General features: G+C 44.1%; 2 protein-coding genes across 2 annotated transcripts in view; one reads left to right on the top strand and one right to left on the bottom strand.

Annotated features, from left to right (window-relative positions):
• The first annotated feature begins 553 nt into the window (after nt 1–553).
• On the top strand, nt 554–7896 carry cct7 (chaperonin containing TCP1, subunit 7 (eta)). Its single transcript, XM_079490757.1, has 12 exons — nt 554–633; nt 1760–1843; nt 2284–2353; nt 2741–2847; nt 3484–3662; nt 4092–4263; nt 4661–4825; nt 5293–5481; nt 5604–5701; nt 5796–5928; nt 6330–6536; nt 6983–7896. Exons 1-12 carry the CDS (start codon nt 628–630, stop codon nt 7211–7213), a joined length of 1641 nt encoding a protein of 546 aa, XP_079346883.1. The 5' UTR covers nt 554–627; the 3' UTR covers nt 7214–7896.
• Nucleotides 7897–8234: 338 nt separating this feature from the next.
• Nucleotides 8235–18038, bottom strand: part of hspa12b (heat shock protein 12B) — a 30171-nt gene continuing 20367 nt past the window's right edge. The window contains exons 10-14 of the mRNA XM_079490665.1: nt 13245–13349; nt 11338–11596; nt 10648–10751; nt 10315–10505; nt 8235–9967 (exon numbers count right to left, since the gene is read on the bottom strand). Of these exons, the coding sequence (XP_079346791.1) occupies nt 9488–9967; nt 10315–10505; nt 10648–10751; nt 11338–11596; nt 13245–13349 (1139 nt within the window). The 3' untranslated portion in view covers nt 8235–9487. The remainder of the gene's footprint in view (nt 9968–10314; nt 10506–10647; nt 10752–11337; nt 11597–13244; nt 13350–18038) is intronic.

The following is an 18038-nucleotide window of genomic DNA, read 5'->3' as shown; positions in this document are numbered from 1 at the left end:
ACTGCAACCAACAAGGCACGATGGCAATTAACCATATCTGAGGCTACAGGGTTAGCTACAGGCTACCACTATACCAGAGCACTGCTCCACGTATTGAGTTGTGCTTGAAAGTTGAAATGTACTGTAATTCTGCAAACTATCAATCAATCAATCAATCAATCGTATGGAAATGTTTTCATATTTTGTTTTGTTTTTGACAGTGGTGGAAAAAGTAGGTTACTAAATGTTTTACTTATACTGCAATATAGAAATACTCCGCTACATTTCCAAGTCCGGAATTCAAAATGTAAAAAAGAAAACCAGAAAAAAAAGAAAAGCACTGTGAAAGTAATTGTGCGTTTAAAATAAAATAAAGGACTGAGTATTTAATTCCATTAATTTGTAATAAATCAACTTTAATAAATGTGTGAAGAATACCAATCCCATTTTATTGCTCTAATGTTGTCCTTTGTGTGTTTACATGCAAACGTTGCTGCTGTAATGTAAAACCCTAATGGAATAATCATATCAGTTCAGAGCGCAGCGCACTGCGCAGTGAAAATAGATTTGAGGTTCTTGAACGTGCCTCTAGCGCAAAGCATTGTGGGATTGGATGCCGGTAGAAAGCTTCTCGAAGGAACTGCAAAGATGATGGTGAGTAATGTAGCATTCATGCTATATAATCCATCTTCATCCTCCTCGTTATCAACACCTATGTGTGTCTAGCTTATACACAATTGTAATCACATCCGTAGACATTCGTAGGAAATCGAAATTTTTATTTAAACGACAATTACATTTAAAGCAGTGTAACTTGTTCCTGTTAGCATCCCCAGCTATGGGCGTATACGATGTAGCATCCAGCCACCAGCATGATGCATTTACACAGCAACTTAAACCAACCAGGGCCGTTTGGATGAAATCACCATTGTAATAAAATAAAATAAAGATGCCTCATTTGTTATGGTTCCCACTAGAGTAGAAACGTATAGTTGTACTGCTAGAAATGAAAGCATCAGGAAACCGGCTTTGTCTTGCGAGCTGTCAACCATAGCAACTCGTACAATAGATGTGATGCATCTACGTTCTGAACTACTTGCATCATTAAGATACTACATGCTGGCTTCAACGTTCTGTCTGTCACCTGTTGGTGATCTAGCTAAAATTGAGCTATTGGCTTGTTATTTAAACTTAGTTTGTGTATATGCTGCCTTAGCTCTGGTCCATAGCCGTAGAAGGCTATGGACCAGAGCTAATGCTGCCTTGATGATGAAGATGCACAACAAGCAATATTAGCATCCATCGACTACTTCAGACAGGATGGAGAAGGGCTAGTAACGTGAGTGGATGTTACTAGCATATGATTTAGGATGGAGCGCATTAGTAACCTTACCTAACTGTGTGATGACTGAGCTGATCAGCTGACACTGCATTAATTTGGTTTGATTAGACTACTGTAGTCTTTGAATGACATGGCATAAACTGCTTTTCGCAAACAAAAGCATCACCAAACTAAACTAGAGAGTGACCATTACTGCAGTTGTACACACTCACCACAGTGGTGTAAATGCTATGATTATGATCTGACTAGTTGTACCAACCATAACTACTACAACATGAGGAAACGACTCACTATTTTCGTTTGGTGTTATTAGCTAGTCTATATTAGAATCAAAACCACGTTTTATGCCTTGAATTGTGATAAAAGCTGTCAGTTTCTACTGTTTTCCTTGGATCTTCTATCCTCCTTGTTCTTACCCATGGCCTGTGTCTCCTGCAGAACGCACCAGTTATCCTGTTGAAGGAGGGGACTGATACCTCCCAGGGCATTCCCCAGCTCATCAGCAACATCAATGCCTGCCAGGTCGGAAAAAACATTTGTGTCCGTGTGTTTGTGTTGTTCAGTGGGTCACCTTAATGACAGTGTGTATGTGTATTAACTAATAACATGAAAATTGGTCTGCAACCATCGATTTTTACTTTTTATACATTCATCATTCAACATTGTTGTGCAAAAATAACACATCTGAAAACACACTGAGCTTGTAGATAGGCTATTTCCACTTTGTTATCATTGAGGGGAAATGTATTATTATTATTTTAAACAATTAACTGTTGCACCCCTACATGAAAATCAGATTCACTTTGTCACTTTTAGATGCACGGTTTAAGTACATACAAACGTACGCTGTTCCTCTGCCTGCTTGTGCGTGCTGGGAGGATCTTGTACCCCTTCACCCTTTTTTACTTTTGTGGGACTTAATGTCTTCTATTTATTGTACTTTATTAAATCTTGAATTCCAGGTGATTGCTGAGGCCGTCAGGACCACCCTGGGGCCCAGAGGGATGGACAAGCTCATGGTGGATGGAAGGGGTGAGGCTGAGAGGACATATTCTGCAATACATCCAATATAATACCTGCATGCACATAATTCCACAATGTAAGCCAGCAGTTTGGGCCACTTCTACAAGTTACCATGTTTGAAAACAATCAAAAGACTTGTGATTTTCGGTTATGGGAGTTTATTAACTTAGATATGCATTGCCAATAAATGCTTAAAGGAAGAGTGCCCAAACAGAACACTAGCAAGAAATTAGACATCCTGAAATGTCAGTTAATCAAACAAGGGTACAGACAAAAATCCATTTGATCAAACAGTTGAAATAAATGGAGGCACAGTATTACAAATCATTATAAAAAAAGATTGTTATGAGTTTAGATTAATTGTGGTGCAGTATAATGAATAAGTTCTATGTGTAGGTAAGGCCACCATCTCCAATGATGGTGCCACCATCCTGAAGCTGTTGGATGTGGTCCATCCTGCTGCCAAGACCCTGGTGGACATCGCTCGCGCCCAGGACGCTGAGGTGAGACCACTGTGTGTGTGTGTGTGTGTGTGTGTGTGTGTGTGTGTTGATCCTGATTGTGTCTGAGAGGTATTGCAGTCACTTCTGACCTGATTTCACTAACTCGCTTGGAGCCAATACTCGCTGTCAGTCGCCGCCATGCCTGGTAATGGGTACGGTCGCCCCTTTTCCATCTCGCCCCACTACTCTACCTAGCTGTAAATAACAAACATAATTCATGTTGGTGACTATATAAAATGTATTATCATATTAATTTATCATTATTAAGTTCACTCTGTATATCCACAGGCATAATAGCATGATGATGCCATTACAAAACATGGGCTACATGGAAGAAATGTGTTTAATAAAACGAAATTAACTGCTAGAAGGTCCTAAATTAACTTAATTAAGCAGTCACCGTCTCTGTGTCATGATGATCTTTCTTAATTTACTATACAATCAAATAAATCTGTATAGAAGATAATTTCAGAGAGGGAGGGAGATACTAAATTAACTGTTAACTACATTAAAACATTTCGCGGGGGTGAGTTGGTAAAGGGGCAAGTCGTTTGGTATTCCCATGCCTCCAGAATGTTGGGGTAGCAGTCCTCCATATATAACCTCTATCTGCCTTCCCCGTTCTTCCATTTCCAGGTGGGAGATGGCACCACCTCTGTCACCCTCCTGGCTGCAGAGTTCTTGAAGCAGTTGAAGATGTACGTGGAGGACGGCCTTCATCCTCAGACCATCATCAGAGCGTTCCGTACCGCCACTAACTTGGCCGTCAACAAGATCAGGGAGATCTCCGTCACCATCAAGAACAATAACAAAGAGTGAGTGTCTGTCTACTGTTGTGCACCCACTCCGCCATAACTACTTTACGTCGCCATGGTAACCCTTTATTTATACTTGGACAGTGAAAATAACCGATTTATGACACCGGTGCACAATTAAATATAAGTCACACTTTTAATACTGCCAAGCCTTTGGCACAACACAACTTATTTAAATAATTTGCCTAATCAATTTCAATTCAGTTTTATTATAGTGCCAAATCACTTCAACACTTCATACATAGAATAGTGACCCAACGTCACTGCCAACCTTTCCCACCCTGATCAAACGTGCCAACATGACCATGTTGGGGGAACAGAGAGAATGAGAGAGAGATTCATTAGATTTGTTATACACAAATAATGGATAACAACATTAGTAACTATGGTACAGTGACAACAATAACAAATGTCTCTCCGTCTGTTCAGAGAGCAGAGACAGCTGCTGATTAAATGCGCGTCCACCGCCATGAACTCAAAGCTGATCGCCGGTCAGAAAGAGTTCTTCTCCAAGATGGTGGTCGACGCCGTCATGTCGCTGGACGAGCTGATGCCCCTGAAGATGATCGGAATCAAGAAGGTCCAAGGTGGAGGTCTGGAGGTCGGTCTCAACAGTACAGGATCACAGCACTATATTTATAATAAAGCAGCAATCCATAACATTCATGTTCGAACCTCTCCTGCATGAGAGACCACAAATGTCTTACCACTCAATGGAAGATTAGAGAGACTCTATCCAACCAGTGCTGCAGATGTGTTAAACATACTCTTTATCATATTACAGATTGGTTAAAATGAAATTGTATTCATTAAAATAGGTTATGAATTGCATATTAATTCAGACGGTGTTGTCCCTGAACACGTTCAATGAACAATCGTTCATGAAGACATTCGTGTTGAGCTCCAAACGTGTCATGTCCGATAACAGTTAAAGTTTAGTACACTTTAGTAGGGCTTTTCCTCACATTGTCCTTATTTGTCCTACCTCTGTTCTCCAGGATTCCCAGCTGGTGGACGGGGTGGCGTTCAAGAAGACCTTCTCCTACGCTGGCTTTGAGATGCAGCCCAAGCGCTACGAGAACCTAAAGATTGCCCTGCTCAACGTGGAGCTGGAGCTCAAGGCTGAGAAGGACAACGCAGAGGTCCGCGTCAAGACAGTCGAGGTGAGACCTCAAGTGTACACTGGGACAAGCATGCACGCTAACCTGGTACAAACACCTCTGTTGGTCCAGCTCACAGCTGTACAGACTAACACAGGTTCACACACGCCTCACACAGACATAACACACGTCGCACAGATACACACACATCTTTACACACCTCTCACAGACGGACACGGATGTACACACCTCGCACAGATACACAGCTTTACACATCTCGCACAGACAGTTTTACATACCTCGTACACAGATACACACAGGTCATTTTACTGATGGTCATTGCCATTTCTTTGGTAATTATTCTATTGTGCGTGCAGTATGAGATCCTTTGATTACTTTAAATGAATTCTGCCATGCTAGTCTCACAAAGCATTGCATTGCGACACGTAGATAGGCTATTTCCGCTGTAAGTTGTTTACATGTCCCTTCCTGAATGCTTTCCTTTGTTCCTGTCCAACCCTTGTGTCCAGGACTATCAGGCCATCGTAGATGCAGAGTGGAACATCCTGTACGACAAACTGGACAAGATCTACCAGTCTGGGGCCAAAGTCGTTTTATCCAAGCTTCCCATCGGTGACGTGGCCACCCAGTATTTTGCCGACAGGGATCTATTCTGTGCTGGCAGGGTACAGGAGGAGGACCTCAAGAGGACCATGATGGTAGGACGGACACACACAGACAGAGAGACACACACACACAGACAGACATTCTTGCAGCCTGTTCAGCTACACTGCTTAATGTTCAGGTGATTGAAGTGTGTTGTGTGTAATGTCTCCTCCAGGCCTGCGGAGGCTCCATTCAGACGTCAGTAGGAGCCATGACAGAAGGCGTGCTTGGAAAGTGTGAACTCTTTGAGGAGGTCCAGGTTGGAGGCGAGAGGTGGGTGTGTGTGGTGTCTATCCCCCTCTCTCTTCCTGTGCCCTCTCCCAAGTCTTATTGAGTTTAAATGCTTGTGTCATGTTTCCGTCCTCAGGTACAACTTCTTTAAGGGCTGTCCTAAGGCCAAGACGTGCACCATTATCCTGAGGGGCGGAGCAGAACAGTTCATGGAGGAGACGGAGCGTTCTCTGCACGACGCCATCATGATCGTACGCAGAGCCATCAAGGTTGGTTGACGCCTTATCACAACATGCTCTGTGTGTCTTACTGTGTTCGAATAATTATTTTATGATGCCATTATGACGAGTGACTAAAGACAGCCACATCTAACCAGCAAACAATTATTGCAGCCCTTAGTAAAAAGCATAGTTTACATGCTTTAAAGTGACATTGAGGCCAGGTGTCCCACCAAGTGTTCTATCCCAGGCTCCCCCAAATGTCTGAACCTGTTTCAGCAGCGCAGAATAGACCCTCAGCCTCTCCAGTCAAGATCTAGGTCTACTTTCTTTATTTTGAGGAGCCTGTTTTCCAACAAAACTCATGCATTTTCTCTTAGTTTTAAAATGTTTTGCTTGTATTGCCTGAACCTTGAACATGAACTGTCCATGCCCCTCCGTGTTGTTTGCAGAATGACTCCATCGTGGCAGGTGGAGGCGCCATAGAGATGGAGCTGTCCAAATACCTGAGGGATTACTCCAGGACCATCCCCGGCAAACAGCAGCTGCTGATAGGAGCATACGCCAAGGCCCTCGAGATCATCCCCAGGCAGCTGTGTGACAACGCTGGCTTCGACGCCACCAACATACTCAACAAGCTCCGTGCCAAGCATGCTCAAGTGAGAACTGAATGATTTCAGTCTTTTTGAGAAACAAACATTTATGGGGACAACTCCTACTTGGACAAAACATATAGCCATTAATCAATTAAACTCAATATGCTGTACTACTTTGAGTCCCCCAGGGCTCTACACTAAATATACGGCAAGCTCACGACAGGTCGAGTTGCTATTTTCACTGCATGTTTGCCCCAGTAGAGGTATGCTAGGGTTCATTTGGTTAATGCACAAGATTCTAGAGTGTTGGCGTGAACAGTGAGCCCAAAGACGGCGTGTTTAAACACTTTCTATCTACCGTCATTTTTGGCATGTCATTAGGCGAACATTTTCCGAAATTGAACAACATAGCCGAACTTTAGATGGGCTATTTCAGCAGTCTCGTACGAAGAAATATAAAATACGGCTTCAGTAGTTAATGTCGACCATCTCTCTCTATCCGTGTCCAGGGTGGTATGTGGTACGGCGTAGACATCAACAACGAGGACATCGCCGACAACTATGTGGCGTGCGTCTGGGAGCCGTCCATCGTCCGCATCAACGCCCTGACGGCGGCGTCCGAGGCGGCCTGCCTCATCCTCTCTGTGGACGAGACCATCAAGAACCCCCGGAGCTCCATGGACGGCGGGCCCCCCGGAGGCGGCCGGGGAAGAGGCCGCGGGAGGCCCCACGCTCACTAAAAGGACCTCGATGTTTGAAACTGGCATTAACAACCCCAGTGCATGTAGACGCACGACGAGTCTGTCGAGGCGTCTTGTACCGGCACTGGAGTTTTAATGGCAGGGGAGTGAGGTCACTGGGGTGAACAACACATTTGGGACGGGAGGTGTAGGGAACGCACTCGTACACACAAGACGAGGGAGTGGGCAAATAACAGTTTGAAGAAAAGCTTTGATGGACTTTGTTAGAAACATTATGTGCTTATTTGTCCATTTTTGTTACTGACTTGGGCAGTCGCTTATCATTTCAGCATATTTAGCCTCTGTAATGTGCAGATATGTCAGTCACTGGTTTTGTAGCTCCGTTTGAAGCCCTACGAATTGGATGTAGCATCCTATAGAGATGTAATCAGAAGAACCATTGCATGTTCCCTCCACTGCATTTGAGAATCCTTGAAACCACATAAATACACAGACTCACTCCCATCACCCCAGCTATCATACTGTATTTTGGAGTCCCAAGAAGCGGCATTGTGTGAGTCATTTTATAACTTGTGGAAAAAAGCTGAAGCACTGATTGGTTTATTTGATTAGAGCAGTTCTGAACGTTGTTATTGGTCAGGTCGTTGAGCAGTTGGACCAGGTCATTCTGTGTGGAACTATTTATTGGACCGTTCTCATCAATAAATCCACAGCAGAAACGGTGATGTCTACTGTTTTTGTCGGTGCTCTGAACATGCATTTTAAAAGTGAAGATGAACATGCAACTGGCTACACTGGTACCGAACTCAAATGAGAACTGATCTTCGTAATATCAAATTGTGAAACATGAGTGTGTTTCGCAGCATTGCATTGCAATGTTCAGAGTGATGATGATAAAACAATACGGCAAGCCATCTGCTAATTCAATACTGGGAATTGTTATCTAGTGTCCCAGAACAGGGAAAACGATTTAATTTATTGGGCCACGTCAAGCTGGCTCAAGTACAGTAAACTCGTGTATGCAGGCTTCTCACGACTGCAGAATGTAATGTGTGTAACATAAGCACGGTTTATTACAGTATAAACAAGTCAACAAGAATATAGGCACAAGTTGGATACAGTGGTACAGTAATGGATGAAGGACACCGAAGTTTCACTTCAGTTCCTTATTTCTCAGCATTTAAAATACAGCCTCTTAACAAGAACTATGCTGCCTCCCAATACCCTTTCAATGGTTAATTTCATGGCAGTGCCATGATGAGGTTTGTCACATAGGACAATGTAAGTGGCACAGATCATTGACACCATATGTGGAAGTCAAGCTAAATGTCTCTGTAATTGACAATTTTGTCTAACTTAATGAGCTGTCCTGATGTGAGTAAACCCCATCTTAACCACACCTGAAGGTAACGGTGTACATACTATAAGAGACTAATAAGACTAGTGCATACATTCATTTTATATGATTCCATAGTCGGTCTAGTAAAACCCCTATTGGGGGATGTTCGCTCGAGTTTATACTATGTCTTGTAGCTTTGTCATCTGGCACTAAAGTCCTTTTTGGCCACTAGGGCCCAGCAAAATCCATAAATGTCAGCACTGAGGAACGACGCTGTAATCCAGGTAGTATCAGAATCAATCACGGAGTTAAATTCAGGGATGGTCACGGTGGTGGATGATAACTCTTAAAACCTGTCATCAACCGAGGGTAAAGGCTGTGTTTGAGCACGAGGGACTTTTACCCCAATGTAGTATAAATGGCTGTAAACTATGTATATTAGATCAGAGACTTTCCAAAGCCCAGATCTCCGTTAGCCACAGTGAAATGATGGAAGACAGATGTTTGGATTCCTGTGTGTGTGTGTTGGAAGTCTGTCCCTAATGTATATCAGGCTTGACAAAGTTCCTCTTGGAAAAGTCCCTGGAACAGCATTTGACTGTGAGGCAAACATTTCTTTTTTTTTGGTTAGACTAATAGGCCTACAAAATAATTTGTCTCAGATTGGAGTGGTGCCTCTTCTGTGCTGGTTGCACATTCTCAGTCACGTGGGGAAATTAAAGTTCATTCAGCCTGCACTACCTCTAGAGACGGAATCATAATCGAAATGTGAACGGTATCTCTTTGGAGAGGATTATTCCTGCTGGAAACAAAGTATCCCATTCATAAACCAGACCCTGCTCCCAATGTATCCTTTCCAGTACGTTTGATCTTGTTTAGATCAAATGGTTGAGATCAGATACAGCATAGAGTTTCTTTCTCTCCCTTAAATGTCCTGTGGTGCACTTCCTCCTATAGGCTGTGAGACCCCCCCCTCAGTTGGACAGGAAATCTATCGAGGCCTTGACCGAGCGGCTGGACATCACGTCCACGGCCGTGACCTTGATCTCCGTGTCGCCGAACTGCATGGTGGCTCGGATCTCCCTCCTCTCCACGCCCGATCCCGCTCCTCCTCCTCCCGCCGCTCCCCCGGGCACCGGCAGCGGCTCGGGCAGGTCCAGCGTTATCGTCCCGCACTTCCTGACCCCGGGGTCGGAGATGTACACCACGTCGTCGCTGGTGACGCAGTAGATGTTGATGATGATCTTCCGCTGGCCCACGCGGGCCGGCGTGTAGCTCCGCCTCACCACCTCGCCGAGGGCCACCGACTGGTCGACGGAGACGAAGCGGTCCAGGATGTCGGTGCACCACTCGCGGCCGTCCTTGATGAGGAGCTTGTCGCGGGGGTGACGGCCCTCCACGAAGCGGTTCAGCACGCCCACGCCGTAGGTGAGAGGGCAGCGACGCACGCGCACCTGAGGAGGATATGGGCACAGAAGATGTAATGGTGCAGCATCAAGGACACCAGACCAGACTATCTCTCAAAGCCCCACTCTTGGTCGTTCTGGGACCCTTTTAGACCTTTTTTCCTAGTTATAGTAGGTCTGATTAGAGACCATTATTAGAATTACATTGACCAGATGCATTAACATCCTGGTAGGATGAAAAGCTTTCCTAAAAGGGTTGGAAACCACTGCTCTCTTTCTAGCCTGCCAAGCAGTTATGATACCAGGTAAGCTATCAAATCAAATCAAGCGTTATTTACATAGCCATCATTTACAACAACAGGATATGATACAGAAGTGTCCTCTAGTGTCCTCACCACGGTGGGGTCCAATCCAAATAGCACGGCTCCCTTCAGGATGGTCAAACCCACGTCCTGAGGGATGATGATGCGGCACTTCCGCCCCAGTGCATTCTGGACCACTCTCTGCAACATGGGCGACTCCGCAAAACCCCCGACCAGGAAGAGGAAACGCACACCCTGCACCTCTGGCTTGGCCAACAGCTCCTCTATGGAGAGAAGAGGAGAGGAAAGGAGAGGATAATATTATTTCGTTGTGAAAGTTGAAACAGAAGACAAAGCCTATATTGGTGTCACGATATACGTGACACCTGTTTTCTGGTCATTGTTTTGAGTGTGCGTGCCTCTCACCGATGTGTTTGACGATGTTGCTGATGGTGGGCTGGAAGAGCTCGTTCATGGCCTCCTGTGTCAAGCGCAGCATCCCCTGGGACGACCACTTCACTATGTTCATGCTGACAAACAATAAACATGGTTTCAAGTTTCAAAATGGTAAATGGTAAATGTTGCATTTATATAGCGCCTTTATCCAAGGCGCTTTACAGAGATTGTGCATTACATTCACCCATTCATACACTGATGGCAGCGGAAACCATGCAAGGCACCAACTAGCACATCGGGAGCAATTAGGGGTTCAGTGTCTTGCTCAAGGACACTTCGACAGTAACTCTGGGGGAGCCCGGGTTCGAACTGGCAACCTTACGGTTACCATCCAGACACTCTACCCCTGAGCCACCGCCGCCGTAGTTTCAACCTGAAGTAAACTACTTCATGGTTGCTCATGCAACCATGGTTGTTTTATTACAACATGCTTTTTGGATACAGTATGTAGAGGTGAGTTTCTAGTGTGACACAGAGGTGACTGTTCCTGCCGGGGAAATACTTTGTTGCACGGCAGTGTCTCCCACTAGAAAAAAGCAGATCTACATCGCCTCACAATGTGTCACACATTTTGGTAAACCACCGGCGTGCATAAATCAGGCACACGCACACGCACACACACACACACACACACACGCACACACGCACACACACACTGACTTGCTCCTCCTCAGCGCAGTCTCAACACTCTGTCCTCTGTGCCTCTTGTAGTAGTCTATGAAGGAGAAAGGCAGGGAGATGTTGAGGGCGTTGGCCCGGCCAGGCGTGGCCGTGCGCTTGCGGGCCTCGAAGGCGATGGTGAGGTCCACCCAGGCCGCCGGGCGCCTCGCCTTGAAGCTCCCAATGAAGTCCTCCCCGAAAATCTGACACAGCATGGCCTCGAATGCCAGGTCCACACCCACGGCACCGTATGGCCCACCTGAGAGAGACAGAGACGGAGGCAGGTGGAGCAGAGAGACAACAGAGAGAGTGAAAACCTGCCACAGCTTTGCGCTGGAGCAGTGCTTTTCAACCCTCTTCATATCAAGGCCCATTATTTATTCTGCATTTGAGCCACGGATCACCATTTGATGAGATTTAGCCTAACCCCAAACTAAAGAATATGTACACATTTCCATGCTGTTTTGACGTTGATACCATAAGAGAGATGACAGGCAAACGATCAAAATAACAATTCTTCTAGTGCAGATGTTTAACAATAATTCTAATAACTCTTGAGAGTGTAAAATGAGACCTGTAAGGGTCCATTTGGTTTAATTTTACTGTCAAGAATGATGGATCTATAAGGGTCCATATGGTTACCAACTCTCCATAGCTGGGGACCATCTGGAACCCCCTCAAGGACCACTGGTGGTCCCCGGACCACTGGTTGAAAACCACTGCACTGGAGAATAGATACATACATACCGGTATATATATCCAGCGCACTGGTGTTCAACCTTTTTCATTTCAAGGACCCCCAGTTTGATATATGCATTAAGCCTCGGACCCCCATTTGATTCAATCTTTATCTCTGGAATCTCCAACCTACGCTGTAAAATCCCTCAGTTAATTCATCTCAGAGAGTGTACAAACATTGTGTTCTTGTATATTCTCAGAGTCACAGAGCCATAAAGGTCCCTTTGTTTTCCCAACAAGCTGGGGACCTCCTGGAGTCACCCAGTCATGGGAACTCATGTTGGGACTAGGCCGGTGTTTGGGGTGTTGGATTGAGCCCACCATTCTCAGAGAGCATGTTCCTTATTATGAGGAAAGACCATTGCAACATCCAAACAATGTCTAAATTCACAACCATCCATCCATCATTATGAGCTTAGAATCTTTAGTAGAATCCAGTAAAATCGTAGTTCTACGCAGCTATTAGAAAAGCAATTTTGGCTTATTGACGAAATGGCAGTGATGGGAAATGAATTCAACCTTTTGAGAGAGAGAGAGAGAGAGAGAGAGAGAGAGAGAGAGAGAGAGAGAGAGAGAGAGACAGAGAAAATTGGAATTTGAATCAGTGACATTTTGAACTGCCTCAATCCCAGTGTTAATTTCATCGACTAAAACTATGAGGAAAAATGTTTGTCGACTACCTTTCTTCACTCACAAACACTTAAATAACACCTCAATAAAAACTAAGCTATGATTACTAAAACTAAGTCTAAATTTACTGCGACAATTTCGTCAACAAATAAAAGCTAGACTAAAATGTTAGGGAGGGACTAGTGGATTAGAGATCCAGTAGAACTAAAAGACAAGTCATTTTATGTTGTGCTCTGAAAATACACTAGATCTGCTATTTTCAGCATGCAACCAAGTATAAAATCAGGCATTACGACGCCATCATGTTTTGTCCACTAAATCAACTGTAGATCTAGTCGACTAAAATCTTATGGTACGTATTTCGTCAACTAAAACTAGACTACAACTAAAGTCTTTCAGATGACTAAAATATGACTAAAACTAAATGGAATTTTATTCAAAAGACTGACTAAATCTAAATCTAAATCAAGTCCACAGCTTGTGTGTGTTTTGGGTATAAGGAGGTGAGCTGCATACAGTATGTGGAATGTCTGCAGTACCTGAAGCCTTGTACAGTTCTTTGAGCGTTCCCTGTGGTTGTTCTATCTGGTGGACTGTCAGGTCCACCGTCCCCCCACCACAGTCTGCCACCACATACCTGTCCCCTGCAGGGGAGCACGCACGCACGCACGCACGCACGCACGCACGCACGCACGCACGCACGCACGCACGCACGCACGCACACACACACACACACACACACACACACACACACACACACACACACACACACACACACACACACACACACACACACACACACACACACACACACCAGGGTTATAATGACAGTTAATTAAAACTAATGAAATATTGACTAGAACTAGAATTTGAAAAACATTTTAGTTAACTAAAATGCGTGCACGTTATCAAATGAACAAACATGAATGTTGAAAATGAATCTTCTGTGCACAATTTTAAACAAATTAAAGGGAATGAAATGTATATCTTTAAGTAATTTTCCCTAGTATTTAGTGAACCGTGTCTTCAATAAAAAATCACACCCGTGTGAACTGAGTGGTGTAAGGTATTATATAGCCTGATCAGCTGTGTTCTGACGTAATGTCTGACGTAATGAAATCAGCATCAACCAATCAGCATCAACCATGCTCATTTGTTTTGCACAGACAGACAGACAGACAGACTAACAAAGCCAGTTGTAGGAGTGGTTTACACCACTCAAAAATAGAAATGTTCAGCCTGCCACTGACACTGAATTTAACAAATACGGTTGAAGTTTGAATTCTTTATTGTTTGTTGCAGAGAATATTTGTTTGAGTTGCTTGATTGATGATTGATTGTTGACTAGTCCAGTGTAGGGAGCATACCAACTGTGGGTTTGTGTAGGGAACATACCAACATTGGGTTTCTGTAAAGTGTGAAATTGAGTACTCTAATTATTATGTTTATATTATGTGGATAATTGGGTGAGTATATGTGACACTTTAAAACGTGTATTATGAATTGTGATGTCTCTGAACATTGAGAATTTTGGTATGGTCCAGTGGGAGGGGCTTAGCCGTGTGCCAACGTGTACGTCACCAAGAGGGGGGCGGCGTCTAAAAAGCTAGGGACGGCCCCCTGGTGGGCATTAAATTCTAGCCCGCATCACTCAGAATAGAATGACGGTGGTATGTTTTTATAAATATTGAGCTCGTTCTTGGCGATAACATAGTGAACAAACACCAGGATGGATAGAAAGAACGTCGGGCCCAAATACTACATTACAAGGACAAGGAAAATGTTGTGAACAAACACGGCTGTGCTTAGATACTTTGTTGAACGTTATGTCTCTGCGCCCGTGCGCCGATCCAAGTCATTCTACGTCTTTTTGTAAACTCGTCAATCTGGGTTCCTTGATGCTGTCTCCATGCTGGAAAGTTGAACATCTAATTCCGTTTTCTGGCTCATTTCCTCGACGCGACCTGCTGTGGCACTTATTTACTGAGCAAGTCTGCACCATTGTGAGGTCAGTTTAGAAAAAGAACGTATACAAGCATACGGATGGTCGCTCAATGTAAACAAACCAGACAAGCCAGCAAGTATGGCGGAAGCTACCACGTGACACATATGTTGACGCCCCCTCCAGGAGATTTTGGTACACCCTATATAAGTAGGGAGACCTGCTGCCACTCCATTTTAGCACAGGCAGGACTGTTGAGGGGCAATTGTCCATTTCAGTTTGACCACTGGTATGTAAAAAGGTCAATTTAAAAAAAAGAGACTTCATCTCTGCAACATCCAAGGACTCGGTCTGGCAATTTTTTCAGTTTTGCTATTTTTCAACCTATGCCTTTTGGCAAACACTACCCGCACTGAGGCAAAGTGTGACATGTGCTCAGATGTTTAATCTATCTGGGTCTATTATAGACATGAAATTAACAAATTGTCCACCAGATGGGGCTGAAACAAATATGGGCTGACTGAGCTATACCGTTGTGTATGCACATGCAAATTAATTAATTAATCAGGCTGCAGGCATACAGTACGTGTCTCATTGAGCAAGACACTAGAATGAACCCCTAACTGCTACCAGTGCCGGTGACGCCACGACGGTCTTACATGGTTGCCTCCACCGTCTGTGTGAATGAATGTCAACCGTTGAATGTAATACGTTATAATGTACTTTGGATAAAGGCACTATTGAAATGCAGAACATTACCTTTTTTGATTGATTGATTGAAGAATGTATTAACAGTTTGCAGAATTACAGTACATTTCAAGCACAAACTCAATACAAAGGCTGTTAACTGTGAGTGGACGACCCAATTAAGCATTACACTTGTTTCCAATAGGGTCCACCATGTTCAAATCATCAAAACATTTAGAGACGTACAAATAGACACTTCTATAGACAGAACAGGAATTCATCATAAAGGAGGTAAAAAGGGAAAAGAAATATATACAGTGAGGGGAAAAAGGGGGGGCGGGGGGGGGGGGATTCAGATTTTACGGGGGCCAGTTTCGAATTGCAGCCATCCGTAGGTGCCCTTTGAGAGCGGTTTTGAAGGAGTCAAGGGATTCGCATGTCTTAATGACAGTTGGTAGGGCGTTCCACATTTTGGTGGCATAGGAGCGAAAAGAATTTAGTCCCTTGTTTGTGCCGAATCTGGGTTGTACATGGTTCGTTGCACTCCCTCTGGTGTTGTGGGTGTGGACTTCGTTAACATTAAGGAAGTATCTAGACAGGTACATGGGTATCTTGGTGGTGTATCGAATCTTGTGGACCAGACCCATTGCAAGATGCTGTACTCTGTCGTCGACCCTAAGCCATTCCAGCCTGTCGAAGTGGGCAGGGGTTAGGTGGGTTCGGGGGGCTAGATCAAGTAGGAGCCTGACCAGTTTGTTTTGGGAAGTCTGGAGCCTGGTTTTAAGGGCCTTTGAGGTGCTGTGGTACCAGGAGGTGCATGCATAGTCAAAGAAACCCTGTACAAGGGCTCCTGTTAAGGTCTTCAAGGTGTTTTTGTTGACCAGTGAGGAGATCCTGTAGAGGAATCTTGTTCTATGGTTGACTTTTTTGATTACGTTGGTGGCCATTTTATCACCGGAAAGATTAGCCTCCAGGATGGAGCCTAGGTAGGTAATTTCATTTTTACGTGTGATAACATTGTCACCCACTCTAACCAAGAAGCCATTTGCCTTGCTGAGATTACTAATAGAGCCAAAGAGAATGGATTCAGTTTTTCCCAGGTGTAAAGATAGTTTGTTATCAGCGAGCCAGGTGCAGATTCTACCGAGTTCAGAGCTGAGGGCATTTTCAACCTGCAGTTTGTCCCTGTCCGAGACCAGCAGTGCTGAGTCATCTGCGAACAGGAACAAGTTGCAGTCACAAGCTGAAGTCATGTCGTTTACATATATTAGGAACAGTAGAGGCCCTAGTATGCTTCATTGTGGAACGCCACAGCTCACTGGGAGGGGGGGGGGCAGTGTTCCGTTCACTTCCTTCCACCATCTGTTCTCTCCCCTCCAGGTAGGATTGCATCCAGCTCACTGATGTGCTATCGAAACCAATTGCTTTTAGCTTGTTAACCAGTATGGAGTGGTTCACGGTGTCAAAAGCCTTTTGGAGGTCCAGCATGACCATGCCGCAGTATTTGCCAGCGTCCACCTCTTGTTTGATGTGGTCGCTCAAATATAGAAGGCATGTGTCAGTGGAGTGGGATGTTCTGAAGCCAACCTCACATATATAGACAAATTCCTTGTATGTGAAAACAACAAAATATATTCTGATTCTGAACAGAAGGTATTAATTATAGATGCAATAAATAGACTAATTACTGTTTTTAAATTAGCTGGACCAGTTGGAGATGGCCATGAAGGTGATGTTGGATAATGGATAAAGTTGAAAAAGAGAGAGACAGGAGAGGGACAAGTGAACCATTGGTCTATTTGTTCATGGCTCATCGGGGAGAATCCTTCCCTCCTTATTCTAGAACATAAATGACTATTAACCACTTAAACGCTCTAGTCTTAGTGAAAGAGACTCGCAACTGCTCCGTCTCTCATTTTCAACAGGTGGTCTGTGGACCACTGGTGGTCCGTGAAGGTTTTGCATGTGGCCCCTGTGACCATGCATTTAGTAATGTAGGAATTGTTTTTTTCCCACTAAGAAATCAAAATCTCTTTGCGAATGCGATGCATTGTGAACTTGTAGATCAGCTATTTTTGGTTGAACAACCACGACAAATGATTCGGGGGGTGGGGGCAATTACTTCCTATGAAAATATGCCTCCCTGACTCATACATAGGTCTGTTGAAAGGTGACGTAGTAAAGAAGTTGAGAATAGTATATATTTTTTGAGTGGTGTAAACCACTCCTACAACTGGCTTTTGTGTGCAGAAAAAAATGAGCATGGTTGCTATGTTCAAAATAATTTCTGACGTAATTAAATCACACCCGGGTGAACTGGATGACCGTAGCAACCATGGTCATTTTTTCTGCACAAAAAAGGCCAGTTGTGAAATCACATCCGGGTGTGATTTCATTACGTCAGATCAGAGCTGATCAGGCTATATAATACCTTACCTTATATAATAATAATGATTTCATTACGTCAGACATTACGTCAGACCACAGCTGATCATGCTATATAAAACCTTACACCACTCAGTTCACACGGGTGTGATTTTTTATTGTGTGGTTGGTTCCAGGGCCGCAAAAATATGTCCAACTGCTGGAAGGTCATTTCAGCAGCCAATTTAACTCAAGGAAATGTTTTTCTGTACCTGCCAGGAAGTAATGGCTGAAAATGTGATTAATGCTGTATTTTGGTGGAATTTTAGTGTGTGTGTGT

This window comes from Electrona antarctica, assembly GCF_951216825.1.
Source record: "Electrona antarctica genome assembly, chromosome: 21".
Lineage (NCBI taxonomy): Eukaryota > Metazoa > Chordata > Actinopteri > Myctophiformes > Myctophidae > Electrona > Electrona antarctica.
Note: the sequence above shows the minus strand (reverse complement) of the source record. Positions and strands in the feature narration are given on the sequence as shown.

Bases quoted from the DNA above. Each gene is read 5' to 3' on its own strand.
- cct7 (XM_079490757.1), top strand. The intron at 4,826-5,292 runs GTGAGACCTCAA...CCTTGTGTCCAG, and splicing joins TCCGCGTCAAGACAGTCGAG to GACTATCAGGCCATCGTAGA. The intron at 6,537-6,982 runs GTGAGAACTGAA...ATCCGTGTCCAG, and splicing joins TCCGTGCCAAGCATGCTCAA to GGTGGTATGTGGTACGGCGT.